Here is a 21,033-nt window from a genome sequence, read left to right as displayed (position 1 = left end):
TGAACTATTATAATAATAATAAACATTTGATTTATAAGGCGCCTTTCAGGACACTCAAGGTCGCCGCACAAAACAATGCAAGAAAAGTCACAGTTTAAAAAAGCCAAGAGTTTTTAATTCTTGTTATTTAATTATTACAACAGCTATTATTAAACAGTAAATTATTGTTTTTAATTATTTGTAGAATCAACTAAGTGTATTTATTGACCTCATAGCAGTCAATTTTATTTTCCTGTCCGGAAGCGAAGCTAAATTGATTTGATCGAATGTAATCTAATTCATAAAAAATAATAAAATAATAACAATAATGATAATATATATAATAATATAATATAATAATATAATATAATAATAATAAATAATACAAATGTTAAAATTTAATTAAAAAAAGATCCCATTATTTACTCTATGTCGAGCAACATAAACAAATGAATAAAAATAGAAGGACTGGTTCCACTTGCAGATCTTTTTCATTTGGCTCATTTCATGCAACCCGCAGATCTGAAGACAAGGAAGGCCCTCCCGTTGCGATCGTCCTGGACCCTTACATAGATGACTACGCCACAGTGGAAGAGTGCGCCAGCTTTTTGCCAAGTTTGGCGCAAAGTCCGGCAGAGTACGGCTCCATCGGCCCAGCGGCCTCTGCTTGGGATTCTTTGGCCGTGACGGTGGACTGCGAGCTCTACTCCCGAGCTGACCGTCTGCCTGATATTTCCCCGTACGCTTGCTTTTACGGCACCGCAGAACCTCAAGTGCTGAAAATGGGCTGGCTGGACAAACTTTCACCTCAAGGGTAGGTGGACCAAACATCTAATGAATGCACTTAGCGCTACAAAGGTGTAAATGCTACCAGAAAATACGTTTATCAGTATAGCTGTGGTTCAAAATCATATTTTTGAAAGCCGAATAAAGTTCAGCTGTTCTAATCGTCCTTTGCTGAGGGAAACATATTGAATTTTTTTATTTTTATTTCTATCTATCTCTTATTATGATTTATTTTATTATTACAGCTAGCTTGAGCTTCTCCCGCGACTGATGTCCGTCTCCCTTTTTTTTGCAGGAAGTGCGTCTTTCAACGGCGGTGGGTGCGTTTCGACGGCGAGACCCTGGCCTACTACAACAGCGACAAGGTAACTTTGAACAGCCACCGGACGCTGGAGCTCAAAAGAAATCGATATCCCGGTCCCGTCGGCCGCCTCATCATCGTTAGCGTTGCGAGCTAACGCGGGGAGGAGAGCAAGGACAGAGTGACTTTAAGCCAAGCGTGGTAGAGCGGCGCTTCCCACGCCCAGCCGGCCGTACAGTAAAATACATGAGCAATTCTCGGATAGCGAAAAAGGGGGCGCCGAGCGTTCGTCTACCGCGGCTCGACCACCTGAATCGTTAACAGAGATGGCGTCCCTTGAAATGTCGTTTTGGCCAATGTCCCCATTCTGACTTTTTGCCTCAGCACATCACAATCAATGACGTGCGACATGTCTGATGGCGCATCGTTAATCACTTGCTAATTACGGGCCTCTTTGCCGGCTCACGCGCCGTCAGATCCCCCCCCCCCCTACGCACTTCCGGTGGCAGAACGAGAATCATCAGGGAGGGTCGCGCCGGATGAGTCAGCAATTTACTGACCATTATGCGGCGTTTTGCTTCTTTTAGGCAAGAATTGAGAAGTTCCTTTGGTGGTGGAATTTTGTGCCCCACTTTTGATCCTTATCCTCTTTTTCGATTGGATGCTGATGTGCATTTATGGTTGCATCTGATTGGACAAGGTCATATAAAAACATGTGATGTCATTTATGGCACTTTTTTGTGGTCTGCATATTGCAAGTGCCATTATTGCGATAAACAATATTTTTTCGAAATATCGCTCTTGTAGTAACGACTCTTGATGACTTGAGCAGTTTTTGCCTTCTGATTTCACGGGTTAGTAGGTCATTGTGCTGCTCAGTAATGAGAGTCCTTTACTTCAGCGGACATTTTGTTTCTCCTTATGTGTCCGCCTTGGGCATGAAGGGGTCAGAATGGCAAAGCATCAAGAATATTCCCTGTGGGGATTATATTGGGCACTGAGCATTTTGTATAAGAAAATCAGCTCGTTTTATAACCACGTTGTCGATGCTATTTCCGTGAGCCTGTTAGCTCTAGGGCCTTTTTGCGTTATGAGTGAGCGTTAAGCTAGCAGGCCTTCATACGACATCGTTAAGTGGTTCTTTCTTGATTTACAGCGACTAAAACAACCGTAAAGACTGTGATAGCGATGCTAGTATTGTTAGCCTATTAGCTCTGTGGCGCTTTGTGTTGCCGTTAAGCTAGCGGGCTTTCCTTAAGACAAAGTGAAGTGGTTTCAAGGTTTGCTTAAATGCACAACATGTCCTTGACTTTGTTCCAATGTTGAGTTTTACGCTAAATGTTGATAAATAACTTTGGCTTTGAGCTGGATATTGATTAGGTACGTCGGTTGTAGTTGACAATGAAGCTAGCTGGAAGACCAAAAACCTGAGCACCAGTGCCTGAAATTGTTCATCCAGGTCAATTTTTTGGGCCTTGGCAAAACTAACATGAACGTTTTTGCGCTATCAAGTCTCTCAGCGGCGTTTAGTAAAGGCTAACCTGGCCGTCGGTAACAAAGCGAGGCGTCACGCTGCGCTCGTCGCTACACCAAACATTGCCATGCTTGTCCTCGCTCAGAAACTTTTAACACCCGCAAACTCTCTTTTGTAGTGTGAAATCCGACGGGATCTGTCGGCCCCAGACAGAACTAATCGCACTTAATCACAGTCGCGGCTTGAAAGGTCTCCGGTGATGTCATCATCGGGGGCCAGCCGAGGTGGCGTGGGAGAGGAGCGAGATCATCGGTCTCACTTGTTCCCGCGGGCTCGCCGCCTCGCATCCGATCCATCTCATCAATCAGCCCCTTTTCGCCCGATTTCGTCAAGACGAGGGGATTGGCTCGGGAGAACGCTTTGGGTCTTTAGATTTAGTCCTCTGGGTGCTGATATGCGATGTCGTGCGTCTAAGTGTGTGTGTGTGTGTGCGTGAGAGCGTGTGTGTCCAAAGCCTGGCTTGAAGGGATGAAACGAGGAGGATGGGCAGAGTTTGAGGACTGAGGATCAGTCTTTGCAGTGTGTCAGCCTGATGCGGCAAATCCCTCCATTGACAGTTACTGCAACACCGGCCGGCGGCTTATCTTACATGCCAATTTTTCATCTCGATTTTTTTTTTTTTTTTCATTGCCACACCTGCACCCAACAAAATATGTCAATCATCATCGCCGGCGACCTTTTGCAAAAATACATCAATCAGCCTTGTTCGGTTCGGAGTACAACCGCGGTAAATTCGCAAGCAGCCCGCTGTGACCCTGAAGAATTTTTTTCAAAATGTATAAATGTTAAAAAAAAATAAATACAAATAACTATATCTTTTTATTTTTTTCTATTTTATTTAATTTGTGTTGAACCATAACAACCTTGCAAGTATTGTGCCTTGAATACTGTTTTCAAAGAATACCGACTTGAAGGCGGCTAACAAAAAACAACTTTGTAAGTGTGTCATGTGAAAGGAAAGGAAAGGAAAGGAAAAAAAAAGAATATTTTTCTTTAATGGAATAACACAGCAGGTTCTACGAAATGGGCAGCAAGCAGCTTTGTGGAAAAAAAAAATAGATGTGATTTTCAAATCTTGATTTAATATCTCACTTAGGGATTGAGTGAGCTTTTCAGTGCCACCAGTTGGTGTCCTCATGCCTCCATCTCAAATATGTTGAAACTTTTTTTTTTTTCTTCTTCTTTCTGCACCCCAAGCGCTCCTCCCTGCTTCTCTCTCTCCCTACATGGTGCCTCCATTGTTGTGTGCTTTAGCTCCAGCGCTCAGCCTTAATTGTTCCGTGAAGTTTACTGCCTTGTTTTTACTTTCTGTGTGTGGAGAGGGGGGGGAAAAAAAAAATAAGAGCGAAATGTGCAGGAAAAATTGGTCCCGCCCATCCCCGCCGCAACTCCTCTGCGGTGGAGAGGGAGGAGGTCAGTGTGAGGGGAAATACGAAGTGGGGGTGGGAGGGGGTGAGTCAGGTGAGTGTGTTATCTCAGAAAGAGATAGTTAGGCCTCATTGCCTTCTTTGTCCTCTTGAGGCTCGTCTACGCGCGTGTGTGTCTTTCTCCTGACCTCGTCTTTTCATCAGACCCTTCCCCGCGAGTATTTATAGATGCGCGAGTCGCAATTAAACAACTCTCTCCTGCCTGACCCCCAAACTGGAATTAAGACAATTAATTACCTTTAAATCATACTGGTGGCGCAATTATCAGACACGGAGCTCGATTATCCCCGCACGCACGCACGCTCGTTTTCTCCTTTGGTCACCATTCGTTTATAGAAAATCATTTTGCGACGTATAAACGGTTGTACGTTGCATTTACGTGAATTGCTTAAATGAAGCGCAAACGAGCCGGTGCACTTCATGTGGCAGGCGAATGAAAATGAAACGATTCAAAATGAGCGTTAACTCGTTCACTGCAGTTAATATCTGACGTGTATAGTCGTCAATGGCACTGAATGAGTTGAAATTTCTAATCGATCCAAATGTTTGATGCTAGTCTGCATTGTGATTAATGTTGCTTTGTCAAATCTTGAATGAAGTCCCAAAATCCGGTGCGGCCATTTTACGAATTGATGACGATTGAAAATGGTTGCTCGGGGCTCAGGTCGTCACCAAACACGGTTCAGCTTGCCGTTGTCACATGACCAAGCAACGAAAACTGTTAGCCCAAAGCATTTGAAATAAACAAGTGCTTTATCCTCTTTACATGACACGTTTGTGAATTCGTGCTAGCGCTAAGCAATACATTTCAAATGAGAGATTTGTCATACAGGAAGTTGTTTTGGCCTACTTAGAGTTCATTACATGAAGCCCTACATCTTCTTTAGTTCGATTAATGATCTGTCGAGACATTCCGGGGGAACTCCAGATGAACTTACGGTGCCAAAAATGTTGCATTAGAAGTAAGTAAAACACACACGGCTACGATGACCCAACAAGTAAGATTGTGGCCAAAACATGTTATTAGCTCGAGCCAAAGTCGTTAGAGGGCTCTTATTATTTCTAATTGCACCTTGGCAAGGCCTACTGGGAAAGTAGCTTTTTCCAATTTGTTGAGTAGTCCACCAAATTGAGACGCACGCTCCAAAATAAATGAAAGCTAGCGCTAATGTTAGCATGCTAGCGCTAATGTTAGCATTCTGTCGGTTTCAGATGCTGCTGACCAACACTTGCTACCTACCGGAAATATGAAGCATCGAAATACAATACTGAAATATTTATGTTAATTAATTTTGAAATTTGTCAAATTGCTTGTTGTATTCGAACCAATTTTCCAATTTAGTGAGCAGGCCACCAAATTGAGATGGTCGATCGAAAACAGATAGCGCTAATGTTAGCATGCTGCAAGCCCCCTGCAGCCAGCTTTGATGAGGTCTCTGGCCCCCTTGCCCGTTTTTTTGCTCCGTCTCTCCTCGGATCTCCCATTTCCTTTCCCTCAGTCCTCCTTGGCCTCTCACACGAAGCTCATTTCTCTCGTCGTCCCCCTCTCGAGTGTGCCGGATGATATTTTTGGCTGCTTGATTTCTTTTTTTTTTTTTTTTTCTCCTTCTGTGGATGGCAAGGTCAGCAGCTTAATTAAGGAACGGCAAGTGGGAGTCACAAGTTCACCGCCTCCCTTTCCATATTTGCTACCGTGTAGGACAGTTTGCAGCAAACAAAAAGAAGGCTTTTTTTGTTAAATTATTTTGACTTGGCAAAGATAATGACACGATGTGCATGAATAATGCAATGTGGTTTTATTTTTCTTCTCACGAGCCAGTGATTTTCACAACGTTAGAGTAACATAATGCACGTCCCTCTGAGGAGAAGATTTGGCTTTTTTTTTTTTTCTCTCCCAATGCTCTAAAGGGATTTCTTTGTCACGTCAGGCCTTGAATGCTGATCGGGAACGATGCCCTGCGATCGAGCTTTCTCATTCACGCCGCCCATGACCCACCCACCGAAAAATGTGTCGCATCCAGGCTTGTTTGGGAGAAGAAAAACACAGAAGAGTACGCCAAATGGCACTTTAGCCGCGTCTGCAAGTTTCTGTTCAATTTTGCAAAGCAGACGGAAAAGAAAGTGGATTGCAGTCAGACGCTTATTTGTGGCAAGTCGCCATCTTGGAAAAATCGAATCAAATAAAAATGGGCATCTTGTGTCTCAAAGACGGAATTGTAAAGGAAGTTGGCCATTTTGAATTGAAGCGGCCATTTTGGATGAATTTCAGGGCTTGATTTTTGCCAAACTCCTCTTCGGGAATTCGTGCCAATGAGTCGCAGTTGGATGAAGGTACAATGTGCACTTTTTCAAATATGGGCTGTTTTAGTTAAATTGATTCATTTTATTTATTTATGATTTTTTTTTTTACATTTTATCCTGGGCCGTTGGAATTTTCTTTCTGGTTTTTCGGTTTGCCAAAAAAAAAAAAAAAAAATCAGCAGCGCTAATAAAGTCATCTTTCTCCGGCAGCAGGTCTTAATTCAAGCGCTTCTTATTCAGGGCGCCTTTTATCAACGTTATTGCTCCAGAGGCAAACAGGGAAGGCATTTCTGTAAATAAATATGATGGCGTATTGATGGCTTATGCCTCGAGTTTGATGAGCATATCCGTCAGCCGTGCTTCAAAATTGAATCCGATCCAAAAGCGGCAGCGATGCTGCAATTACGCACACACCCGTTGATGCAAAAAAAAAAAAAAAAGACAACAACCTCATTCCGACTTGATAGAGAAAAGAACAACAGCTCGATAATGCCATTCCAATTTGCCGGTGTTTGCCAAGTTATTTAGTGTGTGCTGTCTGCTTGCGTGTGCAGGAAATGTACTCCAAAGGGATGATTCAGGCCTCCGCCGTCCGCCAGGTGCAACCTTTCGGCGACAACAAGTTTGAGGTCATCACCTCGCTTCGCACATTTGTCTTCCGGGCCGAGAAAGAAGGTACGGACTCCCGCTTTCTCCCGCTTTCTCCTTATCTCGCCCGCTGAAGCGACACCTCGGTTATCATGGCTGCCGTTGAATTTGTGCTTCACGCGGTGTTAACGCCAAGGACGAATATTACACGAAAAAAACAACAACACGTGGGCCAGATTGCTCAAAAAAGTTGAAAATAATAATGAATAAAATAACTAAAAATAATTATATATATAATAATTATGAAATAAATAAAATAATTATAAAATAATAGATACATAATATATATATATCTATGATAATATAGATGTATAATGAGATCCAAAATAAGGACAAATATTACACAGAAAAACAACACGTGGGCCAGATTGCTCAAAAAAGTTGAAAATAATTAATAAAATAACTAAAAATAATGATAAAATAATTATACATAGAATAATAATGAAATAAATAAAATAATTATAAAATCATATAGATACATAATATATATATATATTTATGATAATATAGATATATAATGAGATCCAAAATAATAAGTGATAAAAATGATGAGCCAAAATAATTAGCAGACTAAAAAGATGCCATTTCAATGAACGCAGTCAGTTAGAAGTGATGAGCAAGCAGGCACAAATCAGAGACAACATAAATCGATTGCACATCAATCCTCAAATTGACAAAATTAAACAAAGGACCTTTTCCCCGTCGTTGTAGTTTATTTGAGCAGATGGTGGACTTTCAGTTTTTTTTTCCCACCCTCACAATTTGTTCTTATGACTTAATGAAACTGGTTTTCAATTTTGGTCAACTCTGACGACCTTGCGAGGTCGGGCTCCCCTTCTCCGCAATGGGCGGGCGGGCGGCCTCGCACCAAGGTGGCCCCTCTTTTTGGAGCGAGCGTTTGCACGGAAAAGCCAGATCCCCTCATGCATCTTTAAACGAGCACGGCTCGCCTTGGAGCCAAGACTCATCAATCTTTGGGGAGCGCACCAGAACCGGGAAGACCCGAGGAGGCCGATGGCAAACCAGGGAAGTTAGTGGAGCGGAGTAAAGGAGCTGCTGAACATAAAGAGCCGAGCGGCCGGAGGAAGTGAAGGAATAATCGAGGGAGGGGAGGGGGGTTCATGCGTGAGCCAGGTAGCGAAGAGGTAAAGGTGGCGACCACAGGGAGGCAAAAGCAGCAAGGAGTGAATAATTGACTGTCACGGATGGATGGATGGATGGATGGATGGATGGATGGATGGATGGATGGATGGATGGATGGATGGATGGATGGATGGATGGATGGATGATAGCTAGCTAGCTATAGATATCTATAGCTAGCTAGCTATAGATAGATGGATGGATGATAGATGGATAGCTATCATGATCTTTATATAGATAGATAGATAGATAGATAGATAGATAGATAGATAGATAGATAGATAGATAGATAGATAGATAGATAGATAGATAGATAGATAGATAGATAGATAGATAGATAGATAGATAGATAGATGGATCGATCTTGTGCCACAAAACAGAATCCTTAACGTCCTCTTAACAAACAAAGCAAAGCAAACAAAAGAGGCCCAAGCATTCATTTGCTTGGTTTTTTTTTTTGACTCTATTCCTTTTGATGGAGGCCGCGTGGGCGGCCTTTAAGCTCTCGTCGCCGAGCGCAGAGTGGACCTCGCTCTCCTTTCAAGCCACTTTACTCACTTCTTCTCTCCTTGAGAAAAGTGAAATCAACTCTGTAGCCCTGAACGCACAACAAGCATCCATGTTTTTTTTTTTAGCTAAAGTCAGCATCTACATTTTTCAAGAGTTTTACCTTTCCAACTCACTTGAAACACATATCAATATACACGTAAATTGATGAGCTGTGATTTTGTTAGATTTAATTTTGCTTCCACCTATCCTCATCAGACCCACCTTCGTTTTGAGACACCATAAACCTGTGCTAATGCTGGACATGCTAACAAAAATTAGCATTGATTCTCAAACAACCGCTCCATAAAAAAAAAAAAAGAAAACATTTAACAGCATCGCCTGTAACAAAAAAAGCAATTAACCTTTCTATATTTAAACAGGAAAATATTCAACCAAAGAATTAAGTTTGGCATTTTTTGCAGCTCTGTCCAACATTCTCCCATGTGTCGTTGTGGGAATAAAAACTCTAAATTCAGACAGTACGGTGTCAAAACCCATAAAAGTTTCATCCATGTTTTTGCCATGCTTGTACAGGCGACTGGAAATGAAATGAATTTAGCCGGACGATCTGGTGTACTCGCCAAACAACAAGCAAATGTACTCAAAACACAAGCGCTCAGGCGTGCGCATGCTAACACGCCGCTCGCCCGCGTCCGCCGCTTCCTTCCTCTCTGGGACCGACAGCCCAGAAAAGGGAGGGAGGAAAGCCCTGAATAAAATACGAAGCAAATAGTTGAGAGCGGCACAGGTAATGGAAGTCAAAAAAGCCGGCCGAGAACGGAACAGTAAAGCCCGCTGATGTAAAAAGCAGTCGGTAATGGAGGACGCCATTCATTATGGATGCGGTGGCCATTGTGAATTCAGAGGAAATTTGGGAGGTCAAAGTGGGTCAGCGTGTCAGCAAGCTAATTAAGGTCGCGGGGAGACAATGTCAGCTCCGTCAGATGATTGACAGCTCATTGAGAGGGCTGCCCGTCACTCAGGCGAGGGCACGCCAGCCAGGTCAGTCGTGAAAGAGATTCGGCGCTTTGATACAAGCGGCTACGTTTGTAAACGTGCCCCGGGTCGCCGCCGGCGCAGTTACAACCGAGCCGTTCGGCAGATTCAAACTGGAGTCGCAAGGAATGCGATTTGAGGAAAAAAAAAAAAATATTGAACTAGAAAATTGACTAGATTAAAATAACAATTTAAAAAATAATAATAATTTTAAAAAAAATTCAACGCTTTTATGAGAACCCTAAAATCTGAAAATTGTGTTTGATTCGGAAAAACAAAATTAAATTTTTACCTTTGATTTTTGAATCTTCATTTGCTCATCTGTGCATTTAGTAAACCTCAACGCAGCTCTGCTTACCTTTATGACATAATTGCGATTCAGAGCGCGAAGACCTTCAACCCGCCTGGCTTCTGATGTAAATGATTTTTTTTAAAGTTTTTTTTTGCCTCCACTCTTTTTCTGTTAAAGTGTTGCCACAGCAGGCGGCGTCTATCCCGGACCCCGCGGGGCGTGTGTTTACTCGTGTTGGGAGTACATAAATCCGTTTGTACGTTGGCGTTGCTTCTCCGAGGGGGGGGGGGGGGTGGGGGGGGTGCGTTCAAAAGCGCATATTCCTTAACATGAAATATTCACGTGTTGGACGAGGACTGCCCGCGAGCTTCGCCAAGGTTGTCTCCTTATGGAGTCCATTTTAGCTTCCTCGGCGCTCACTTTGTCTGTTTGGATTCCGTCAGAGAACATCGGGGACAATTCAAATTGCTTTAAACGCTTCAAAAACTACGTGTCAAGAAGGGGACCTTGAGACAAAAAAATAATGGCATTTGAAATTGCAATTGCTATATTGAGAGAGAAAAAAAAAATGCAATTATTGCAATTTTTTCCAAATCGCTCAGCTCTGCTGGAGTCGCGGACTTGATGGCGATGACATTTCATTTGATTTTAATTAACTGTTGTGCTCGCTCTAATTTGCGCTGCAGAAATGAGCTCGAGGCGTTCAAATCTTCGTTAAGCAGCTTTCAAGGATATTATTTTTTTTCTATCCGGTTGCGCTTGATCCTGTCCAAGTGGCTTTCGTGCTCAAAGCAGACAAAAATGAAACAAAAGTCTTTGAATGTTTCCTTGCCTAAATGTGTTTTTCGTCGGCAGGGGAGCGCCGCGAATGGATGGACAGTCTTCAGACGGCGGCGGCGGTGGCGTGGCTCCCGGACAGCTCCGGCCTGCGCCGCCATTCCTCCACCAGCAAGCGCGGCATGCTGGAGCTGCGCGCCCACAAAGGCCGAGTTTTGGTCTCCCTGGCGGCCAGCAAAGTCCGGCTCTGCAAAACTGAACAGGTACTGAAAATGAAGCGCAGATAGTCATGAATATGGAACAATGTTTTATCCCTCCAAAATACAGTATTATATATAATTGTGTATTTATAAAAAGTTGTCTTCAAGCCTGCTAGCTTCATGCTAACACGGATGGGCTAACAAATTGCCGTCGCATTCTTATAGCCGTTTGAGTCACAAATAATACTCACGTGTATTTTCTTTATCCTCCGCAAAGAATGGCTAATATTACTGATTCTTACCGTGTCAATCTATGTGCGTGTACGCCCCCCTTGTGGCCATAAGGTGCAGCACAATGTTTTAAAAATATTTTCTTTACATTTCATTTGATTCTCTCAATTTAATTGAAGATATTTATGTATTTATTTATTTATATTTATTAGCTTTTTTAAAACATGCCACTTTTGTGAAATTATTTTTGAGCACGAGCCCGAGTGAGGGCCCATAAACTTCAACCGGGGAAGCGGCTCTTCATGTAGGGTTCAAAGCGGCATTGTTTTTTTTTTTTTTTTCCCCTTTCGCTTATGATCAGCTTTCTTTTCGGCACTCTCGCTCTCTTAAGCGAGTCTAATGAAGTCCTGATATTCTTACATCCTGCTGGGACAGAAGGGTGGGAAACAACACGTCGCATTGATGCTATTTCCTCTCGAGTTGAGACCGCTACAGGCAGACGTTGCCTTCACCCGCTGTTGTGCTGTTTGCCTTTCATTATTTTCTTCATTAGCCCGAGCAAACATCTCGGTTAGATTTCGCTTTCGGGTTTCCCTCCGCGTCAGCACATTTCCGATCAAGGCGGGAGAAAATCCAAATTAATTGTATTTTTACAGCTGGAGATCAATCTGGCGGGCGGGCGGGGTGTGTGTGTGTGCGGCGAGGTCGTGGAGAGATGGAACGCTAAAAGACGAGAGTGGGAAGTAGAGACTCGCCCCGTTGGGGCTCAGCGGAGTGGAGTATTTAATCTAAGATGATGAAGGAGCTATTGGTAACACGGGCGCGCCGGCTCCTCCTCTGCTACCGCCGCCCCGGCCGGACTCATTTGTCACGGGTCGCGGGCCGCATTTGAGGGCATTCAAGCACCGAGGTAAAGACAGTCCGAAGGCTGACAAAGTCAGACGTGAGCAAGACCTTGCTCTCCTTTCCGTTGATCAAGATAAGACCTTTGCAAACTTTTACTTTGGAAAACATCGATCGACGTTTTTTTGGCCCGTTTTTTGCCATTAGAGAGCAAACGAAGAACAGAATCGGAATTAGTTCGTTTTAAACAATGACCTGGTGTTGAATGAGATGGCAGTAACTAATATTTTTTTTCTATCCAAATAAATGAAGTGAAAAAAAGTAATTACAAGAAAATAAATCAAACTGACCAAAAGAAATGAAGCAGTTTTTTTTTTTTTGGGGTACTTTTTCCCCAAACTGCAGTGATTTGAAAATTGCACTCTACTACTTTGCAATGTCGATTTAAATTCGATTACTTGTTCAGCCCTGGCTGTCACTAACAATTATTTTTAAATTCAACTCTCCTATTGATTCATCCATCAAATATACTCGGTCCAGAATATGGTTTTTGAAATGAGCTTTCAGGCAGAAATGTTTGCGGTGCTCCTTGACCCCGCCCCTCAGCTGCGATTGGCTGGCGACCAACCACTTCCTCTCTCAGGTCGAACGGCCTCGTGTCTCAACTACTACATCAATTCTTGAACTCTAATTAGCCCCCCTTCCTCATACCGTCTCTCCTCAAGCGCTGTTAAAGTTCCCTTGGCTCCTGGGAATTAGGTGAGTTATTTTTACCGCCATACCAATCACTTCCTGCCGCCAAGAAGCCTGTGCGCGTGTGTTGCAAGACTTGCCGACCTTAATTGGCTGCCTCACAGAATTGACGGTTATTATGTAATCCAGGTGAGCACTCTGATGTTTACCGATGGAGAGACAGACGGCTTCTCACATGTGGTCGCTACATTTGAGAAACCTCTGGGCTCCATACTCTGCCCCCTTTTATTTTATATCTTAAAGCAATAAAAGGTGCCAAATATTTGCCCTCCAACAGTCTGGCGGGAAAATTCCAATTTCATTGTCAGTAGGGATGAAAAAAAATTGTGATTTAACATGCAATTATTCCCTTTTTTCTACATTTCTCTTTCTTTTATGCAATGCGAGTTGCGATACAATACAAGTCTTAATCATCTGTCTTTTATTTTGGTTGAAAAAGATGGACGAGGCCACATTGGGCTGCACATGGCCCAATGTGGCCTTGTCCATTTTTTTTTTTTTTTTTCCCCCCAAATCCCATTTTTTGGCAGCTCACCTCTGGACTGTCTCGGCCGCTTTGAGGAATGACCACAAAAGTTTTTCTTTCACTCACGCCGCCCTCTTTTTCGTTAGACCTTGCGAGCTTATCGGGCTTCCGGGGCAGTTTGTCTGCATCGTCATCATTTTTTATTTTATTTGTTCTATCTTTGTCCTCCAGGTTGTTGGGAGACCTCAGATGCCCCTTCTGCCTTTTTCCCAAGTTTTAAGTACAATCCTCACTCAGACGACCCGGTTCAGGCCAATGACGACGTGTGCGCAATTGCCTGTCACAAACTATTTCGAGCGGGACTCTTTTTCCTTAAAAAAAAAAAAAAAAAAGAAAAGACTGACAATGCGGCTGTTGTAAATGTAGCTTTCTCTCCTTCTGTGTTTGTTAGCTTGGATGAGAGCGAATTACTTTGCAAGCCGGTGCGGGAAAAAACGAGCTGTGACTTTAATGAGGCAAGCAGGTGATCGTGCGTTATTTGAGGGGAGGGGGCGAGCGGGTGTCTAAATTTGGCCTGGAAACAGAAGCTTGAGATGCTGTCTGCCGAAGACTAATGGCTCTCGCAATGCCTGATATATTTGCTTCAAGGTGTACGGAGCTTTCGCACAAATTAAATGCGGCGTCTGGCTCGGAAGAAAAAGCAAAAGTGAATACTCCGTATCAGCAGAAGCGAGTTTCGGGCTTCAAACGAGTCAAATTATCATGCCGATTATTTTAATTGTCTTTTGTCAATTAATTGAGTTTGAATTTTAAGCCCCTTTATTGGATAACAAGTCATTATTTGGCAGTGTAGAAAATGCAGAAATGTAATTAGTCCCAATTTTTTTTTTTGGTCCAAAAAGCAAAGTGTTTTTATTCAACATAAAGATGATCAGTCTGCCAGAATATCCATTTAGGAGTATCAATCGCCTTATTTTACCGTATCGGCTGATACCAGGAAGTGTTTTGGAAATCGTTTTGGCCAACGCCCGTTGTGCTTTGTGTTCCGTAAGGACTACCAGGCGGGCCTGGCTATCTGCGAAGTGGATTTGACGGCCGCCAGCATCCGAGACGCCGATCGGAGGATCTTTGAAATCAACACGCCCTTTAAGAACTTCTGGTACGTCTGCAAGCCTTTGTTTGTCCCACTGAAATGTTTCGAGTTGACATTATTGACAACGTAATCTGATTGGTCGAAATAAGAAGCAGGCAATTAGGCAGGTAACATTCACATGGCAACACAGAGAAGCTGCAATCTGATTGGACAAAAAAAAAAAATTCTGAAACTTGCGCAGCCATGCAGTGAAATGAAGACAAAAGACGGAAATAAATTCCTACGACTTTGTCAGCTTTAAAATTGACTCACAATACTTAATGGCGCCACTGCTGATAAAATCAAACTGGCACTATGTTACAAATGATAAACTGTTTACGTTCATTTGAAATTGACATATTCACTTGTATTTTTATTATATAAGGGTTTATTTAATTTTTTTTAAATTTTCTTCTCTTTAAATAAATAGATAAACAATAAATACATTAATAATAAATACACAAATAAATAAATTGACTATACAAACTCATTACACAAAAGGTTAAACATTGGAAAGAAAGAAAAGACAGATATTGTGAATCAATAAATCAATACATGTCATCAGTCAGTCTTTTTAATACAGCAGACTGCATGGAATGATTTAGTTTCATTTTTTTAATTTATTTTTAATGAACCCCAGTCTTGAAACTTGGCAGCTATCTGCGGAACCTTTGAGGCGACTCCGTGTTCCCTCAGGCCCGACAATCAATAAGCGCGCTGCTTGTTTGAGCTGTAATGGCCCATTTAGAACACAAGCAGCACAAAGCAGTGCTTGTTTGTTTGTGCGTGCCGAATACTGCCACCCCTCCACCACACTTTCTTTTTCTCCCCCCCCCCCCCCCTTTGCCTTTTGTAGTAGATTGACTTGATTTATGTAAGACCCTCCCTCGTTCCTCCAACGCTCGGCCGCACGTCCAATCGATCTGTTTGTGTACGGGTCCGTAATGGTCTCGTGGTTTGGCACTTTGGTTAATAACCTTTACGTAATTGCCTTTTTTTTTTTTGAGCAACCTCCCTTTAAAAGAAAAAAAAAGTAAGTGGAATTAAAATGAGCTCTCCAATTGTTTTGATGAGGTGAATGCCGAGAGGCTCGGATTGTGTGTGCGCGCGCGCGCGTGCGTGGAGAATCGATTGGTCACCCTGGGAGTCTTGTGCTACCTGCTGAAGGTGAGGATTAGCCCGAGAATCATCTAATCACTTTAGGCTGGGCAGACTCACTTTGGCTTTTCCATTGTTTTGCTGCCATGGCTGACTTTTATTAGTGGTGAGAATGACAATTAGGGAGCGGCGAGGACGCCCAACGCCACAAAGACATTCGAGTTTGGCTCAAAGAAAACTTGTGGCAAAACACTCGGATTGAAATAAATGTGGCGCTAAATGCTTTAGCTCAAGGGCGGATCGCAGGAGTGCTGACTTTGTGTGTCGAGTTTATGCGGGTTGTAGTACCGGGACTGACCTGTGAGAGGCAGCATAGCGCCACACAGCATACAAATACAAAAAAGAAGAACGTAACCAATTATGTGCAGCTTTACTGCTGAGTCGGAGCAGGAGAAGTCGGAGTGGATCGAAGCGGTTCGGGAATCCATCGCAGAGACGCTGTGCGACTACGAGGTGGCCGAGAAGATCTGGTCCAACGAGGCCAACCGTAACTGCGCCGACTGTCGCGCCGCCCAGCCGGAGTGGGCGTCGCTCAACCTGGGCGTCGTCATCTGCAAGAAGTGTGAGAGTAAGTCCGAAGGAAATGTAGATATGTGTGTGTGCGTGTGTGTATTCTGTGCAGCCCAACTAGTCGATCTGATTACTGTTTAGTTTGCGGAAAATAAATAGAACAAGCCAAATCCACCTGTCTTTATCCATCTCAGCGGCGGCCATTTTGGAATTTGGTGTCGACTGAAAATGACATCACAGTTGACAGGTCCCAACCAATCACGGCTCACCATTTTTTTTTTCTTGCAATGAATTAATGTTTTTTTTTATTTTTTTTAACCAAACGCTCACAATTAATGAATTAGTAGGACAATTAACACTTTGCCATTTTGGCATTTGCTGTCGGCTAAAAATAACATCACAGTTGCCGGGTCCCAACCAATCACGGCTCACCATTTTTTTTTTCTTGCATTGAATTAATTAGTATGACACTCAACAGTATCGGAACCTTAAACTGTCTCGTGTACCTTCCCTCCACGCCTGCCTACTTGTGGCTCCATGCCCGAGAGCCCCGACTTTGAAAGCCGTTCCTCACCTCACCTCTTGCAGAGCCCGTGTAATTGCCAGCCATCAGATCTCCAACATCCCTTCTCAAACACCCTTAAATGATTTCATTTGCCGGAGTGTTTAATATTACATTTGGTCGACACGCTCGGCGAGAGAGAGAGCGCCGGCGTGAAGCGCGGCCGCTCGGCCGGCCGGCCGACCGACCGGCGCTCCCCTTTAAATTAGACGGCGCTCCATCTGGAATACCGATGACTTGCCGCACTTCTAATTAGCGCTCTGATGTCACGGACAATAAAGAGAAATGCTGAACAAGAGGAAGAGGGAAGAAGTAATGAGAAAGCTAATGGTAGAAATGATCCCAGGCTGGCTTTTGGTCGCCTTCTCGCTGCAAAAGCGAATTAATTTTAATCGTCTGATGTGGGGAATTTTTATGCCATCACATTTCCATTAGTTGCCTTGCCTAAAAAGGGCCTTTTTAGAGTCGGCAATGGTCCATTTTGGGTAATTTTGGCCAACCCCAGGAAAATCCTCCCCCAAAATTTAAATGGCTTATTTTTCTCTATCAAAATTGTTTTCTGGTTGTTTTTATTTGAAATAAAATACAGGAAGGGAGGTAGAAATTGTTTGAAATAATAATCAACATATCATCTGCTTTATATTTTACCTGGAAGACTAAATTTTTTTTTCTAGCTATTTACCATGGCCCAATCTTCATCTCTGGTGAGAAAATTTTATTGGAATTGCTCTGAAGCATCGGTGTCAAACCCAAGGCCCGGGGTCCAGATACGGCCCACCATATCATTTTATATGGCCCATGAAAACAAATTTTGCATCAGCTTTGTATCATTACTAAAATTACAAATTGTAAATGAGAGATATTGCTAGCAATTTTTATTACCATTCGTCTTTTTAAAATATTTGCGGCCCGTGACGCAAATGAGTTTGACACCCCTGCTCTGAAGGGCTGCGTGCCATCTAGTGGCGGACACTGTCATTACAACTTAAAACTACTCAAGAGTATAAACATGTTCAACAATTCTGGACTGACCCTCAAACCGTATTTGGCTTGTTATTTCTATTATGGCTGAGTGTTCCTTGGGAGTTTTCTTTTTAATAACATCACCACTGTCAACACATTTTCCGCTTTATTTTTAGCACAGCGTAATAAAAGTTTGACTCGTTTGGCACCGAGCGAGCAGGACAATTCCGCAGGAGGAAATAGAACCTCGCCTCGCCTCGTGCACTGTCACTGCAGTCGCCCGGAAAACTTTTTAATTGGGGGTGAAATGTGTGGCCGCTTGGCCTTTCTGCCGGGCGAGGCGGCGTGATGGGAATGCCCTTTTTTGTCGTCTGTCGAGCTTCTCCGGGAAAGATGAAGACATTTGGCCTGTTCGGATGCCACCGTCGCGCACCGACACGCTCGCCGTCTCCGTTTCCTCGACAACAAGCGTTAATGTCTCGCTCTGGATGCTCGGCGTGTCGTTAAAGCGCATCGCCGAGAGTCGCTGCTGCCGTATACACATATGTCACGTATTCGGAGAGCCGAGTATTTTTTTGTCGTTCGTACTCTGTGTAAAAAAAAAAAGATAATAATTCAGAACCACTAGTTTGAACTATGAACGTCGGCTCGTGTAAACATTTTCCGAGTGGGCTTCAATTACGGCTATTTGCTTCTTAGCATCAGCATCTGCTTTTCAAGTTGTTTTTGTTGCCTTCAATTTGTGTCACGCCAGGCAGCTTGCTCTACTTGAGACAAATTTCCGTCCGCGGCCGCCGCCATCGCTCGCCGTATAATCATTCGCACGTTTCCCCCCCGTCTCATGTATTATTCACGGGACTTCGGCCACTAGCGACCCCCGAGAAGCCGCTCGGCCGGATAAACAGGCCGCCGAGCAAACCCGATGAATTACTCATGATTCATTAGCAATGAACGGCGCCTCGTTCATTTGCAATTAAGCAGCGCCGAGGGGACTAAAACGCGTCTGTTTCTTCTCCAACGCCGCCAGGGCAGCACCGCTCGCTCGGCCACAACATCTCCAAAGTGCGCAGCTTGAAGTTGGACACCGCAATCTGGAGCAACGAGCTGGTGGAGGTAGCACATTTATACCGACGTCATACGCGGCGACATTTTGTCCATTGTGTGGTTCCTCACCCGCTCAGCTCTTCTTGGAAGTGGGCAACCAGAAGGCCAACACTTTCTGGGCCGCCCAACTGCCCCCAGAGGAAGAGCTCTGCGCCGGCGCTTCGGACGAGCAACGCGCCACTTTCGTCCGCAGGAAGTACCGGGAGAGAAAGTACTGCCGAGTCCTCGAGGACCTTCATGACTCGGAGCAGCTCAACAAGGTGAACTTTTTGAAACCCTAAATCAGGGGTGTCAAACTTATTTTTGTCATAATTTGCCTCAAAGGGCCTTTCAAATGGTCAATTTTAAAATCATAATAAAAACTGTCCGAATATTTGAAAATAGAATATTGAAATCAAATATTTTAAAATAAAAATGATTAAAAAAAATGAAAATTGCTAACAATATCTCAATTTGAAATTTTGGAAATTTTTGTCTTCACGGGCCACCTAAAATGATGTGGCGGGCCGCATCTGGTCCCCCGGGCCTTGACTTTGACACCTGTGCCCTAAATATTCCCCAAACCGTCAAAACCTTCCATCGTCCGACCGAAATTTCGGGAATCGGTGACTCCACCGCTGCCAAACGACAACGATCAAAGAGACTAATAAGAGTCTGTAAGTGGCGGCGACAGATTTGGACGGGATCAACCTTACGCAAGCGCTTGAAAAATGGCCCCGCAAGATCACAGCGCGTATTCATAAATCACAAGCGATGTATGTAAAAAGACAAATTCTCCGCATAAGCATCGCCGGTGAAGCTAATTTCACGGGACGTCTCGTCTTAGTTGTGCGTCGGATCTATTTAGCGCCACGCAAAAAGCCTCTTCCTCGGGGAGTCCAGAGACGGCACCAAAGACGTTTATGGATTCGCCGGGTCGCCGTGTATAGCGGGCGGGTGACTCTTTCGACTGTCACGTTACAATTCGGATAAACGCAAGTGATTTATGTCTGATCGCATTCGCCCGGCTCCTTCATCAAAGGCAGCCCGGCTTCAACTTTTTACATCTGGAGAAATTCTCTCCGAGTCCAAGCGTCGTCGGCGTAAAAAAAAACAAACTCTTCAGTTATTTTATAATCAATTATGAATCAATCAAGTATTACTACTGACAACATTCAGTCCTCTACGCAGGAGTCTTTGCCTTCCAAAATTTTTTTGCATGTTCCTCTCTTATTCCCACGGCCCCCATTAGAAGCTCATATCGCGGTGACCTCCGGCGAGTCTCGGCAGGCGGCATGACCTAGAGAAGAGAGCGTCAAAGGACCTCTTTATGTCGTTACGCGTGCGCGCAAATCCCACCAGCGACTGCAGTAATTGCCGTGACACGCAAGGTCATTTTGGAGAAATGATACGGAAGAAGGGCAGCCGGCGTCAGATGCACCGTCTGACCCTTGACGTGTTTTGTGACGACATTTTTACATAGAGTGACACTTCGACATTTTTTTTTTTTTTTTTTTGTGCTCAAGGATTTAAGTGTGCATCAAGCAAAGACAATTCGACAATGCGAGTTTGCATTATAACAGCTAGCTGAATGCTAACATACCATGCAAAACACGCTAACAGAACCAGCGTCAATGCTTATGGTCGTTTGACAGAATATAGTATATTCTTGGGGGATAGAAACTGGTCAATAGTGCTAGCTTAATGCTAACATACCATGCAAAACGGAGAGGCTAATAAAACTAGCGTCAATGCTTAGGGTCGTTTGACAGAATATATATTCGTGGGGGATAGAAACTGGTCAATAGTGCTAGCTTAATGCTAACATACCATGCAAAACGGAGAGGCTAATAAAACTAGCGTCAATGCTTACGGTCGTTTGACAGAATATATATTCGTGGGGGATAGAAACTGGTCCAACTCGCCAATAGTGCTAGCTGAATGCTATAAAGAGGCTAACAAAACTAGCTACTAAACAAATGCTACGTTCGTTTTGTTTTATTCATGAGGGATAGAAACTGGTCCAACCTGCCAATAGTTAAAATCCACGTCTAATTTACGGCCATCATCATATTTCGACTAATTCTATTTAACCTTCGAAATATTCGTGTAAAATGATGCCAGTAAACTTTGCCCGGCGTCAAAATGGCTGCTTTTCAAAAGCAACGACTCAAACTAGAAGAAGGCAAGTCAAGTGTCGTTCATATCAATTCGCCGTTCATCTGCTTTTATATTAGTAGAAGCAGAGATTTTCTGTGAAATAAATTATAATACAGATGAATAAAAAAAGTACATGGTCCTTGAAAAACAAATCGCTTATTGAGGTGGAAAAAAAATTCATTTGAAAAGGTTTCAGTCCTAACTTTGGGTGGCCTTTTGCGAGTTGGTTGTGGTTCTTTCAG

At 43.5% G+C, this 21,033-nt stretch overlaps 1 protein-coding gene across 1 annotated transcript in view; it reads left to right on the top strand.

Moving 5' to 3' along the window:
* arap2 (ArfGAP with RhoGAP domain, ankyrin repeat and PH domain 2) overlaps positions 1-21,033 on the top strand; it is a 50,781-nt gene that overhangs the window by 6,435 nt on the left and 23,313 nt on the right. The window contains exons 6-13 of the mRNA XM_049745087.2: positions 500-793; positions 1,061-1,130; positions 6,883-7,003; positions 10,809-10,993; positions 14,276-14,382; positions 15,882-16,081; positions 18,576-18,661; positions 18,730-18,912. Of these exons, the coding sequence (XP_049601044.1) occupies positions 500-793; positions 1,061-1,130; positions 6,883-7,003; positions 10,809-10,993; positions 14,276-14,382; positions 15,882-16,081; positions 18,576-18,661; positions 18,730-18,912 (1,246 nt within the window). The remainder of the gene's footprint in view (positions 1-499; positions 794-1,060; positions 1,131-6,882; positions 7,004-10,808; positions 10,994-14,275; positions 14,383-15,881; positions 16,082-18,575; positions 18,662-18,729; positions 18,913-21,033) is intronic.

This window comes from Syngnathus scovelli, chromosome 1 (genome assembly GCF_024217435.2).
Source record: "Syngnathus scovelli strain Florida chromosome 1, RoL_Ssco_1.2, whole genome shotgun sequence".
Classification (NCBI taxonomy): Eukaryota; Metazoa; Chordata; class Actinopteri; order Syngnathiformes; family Syngnathidae; genus Syngnathus; species Syngnathus scovelli.
This window is presented reverse-complemented; position numbering and strand designations above follow the sequence as displayed.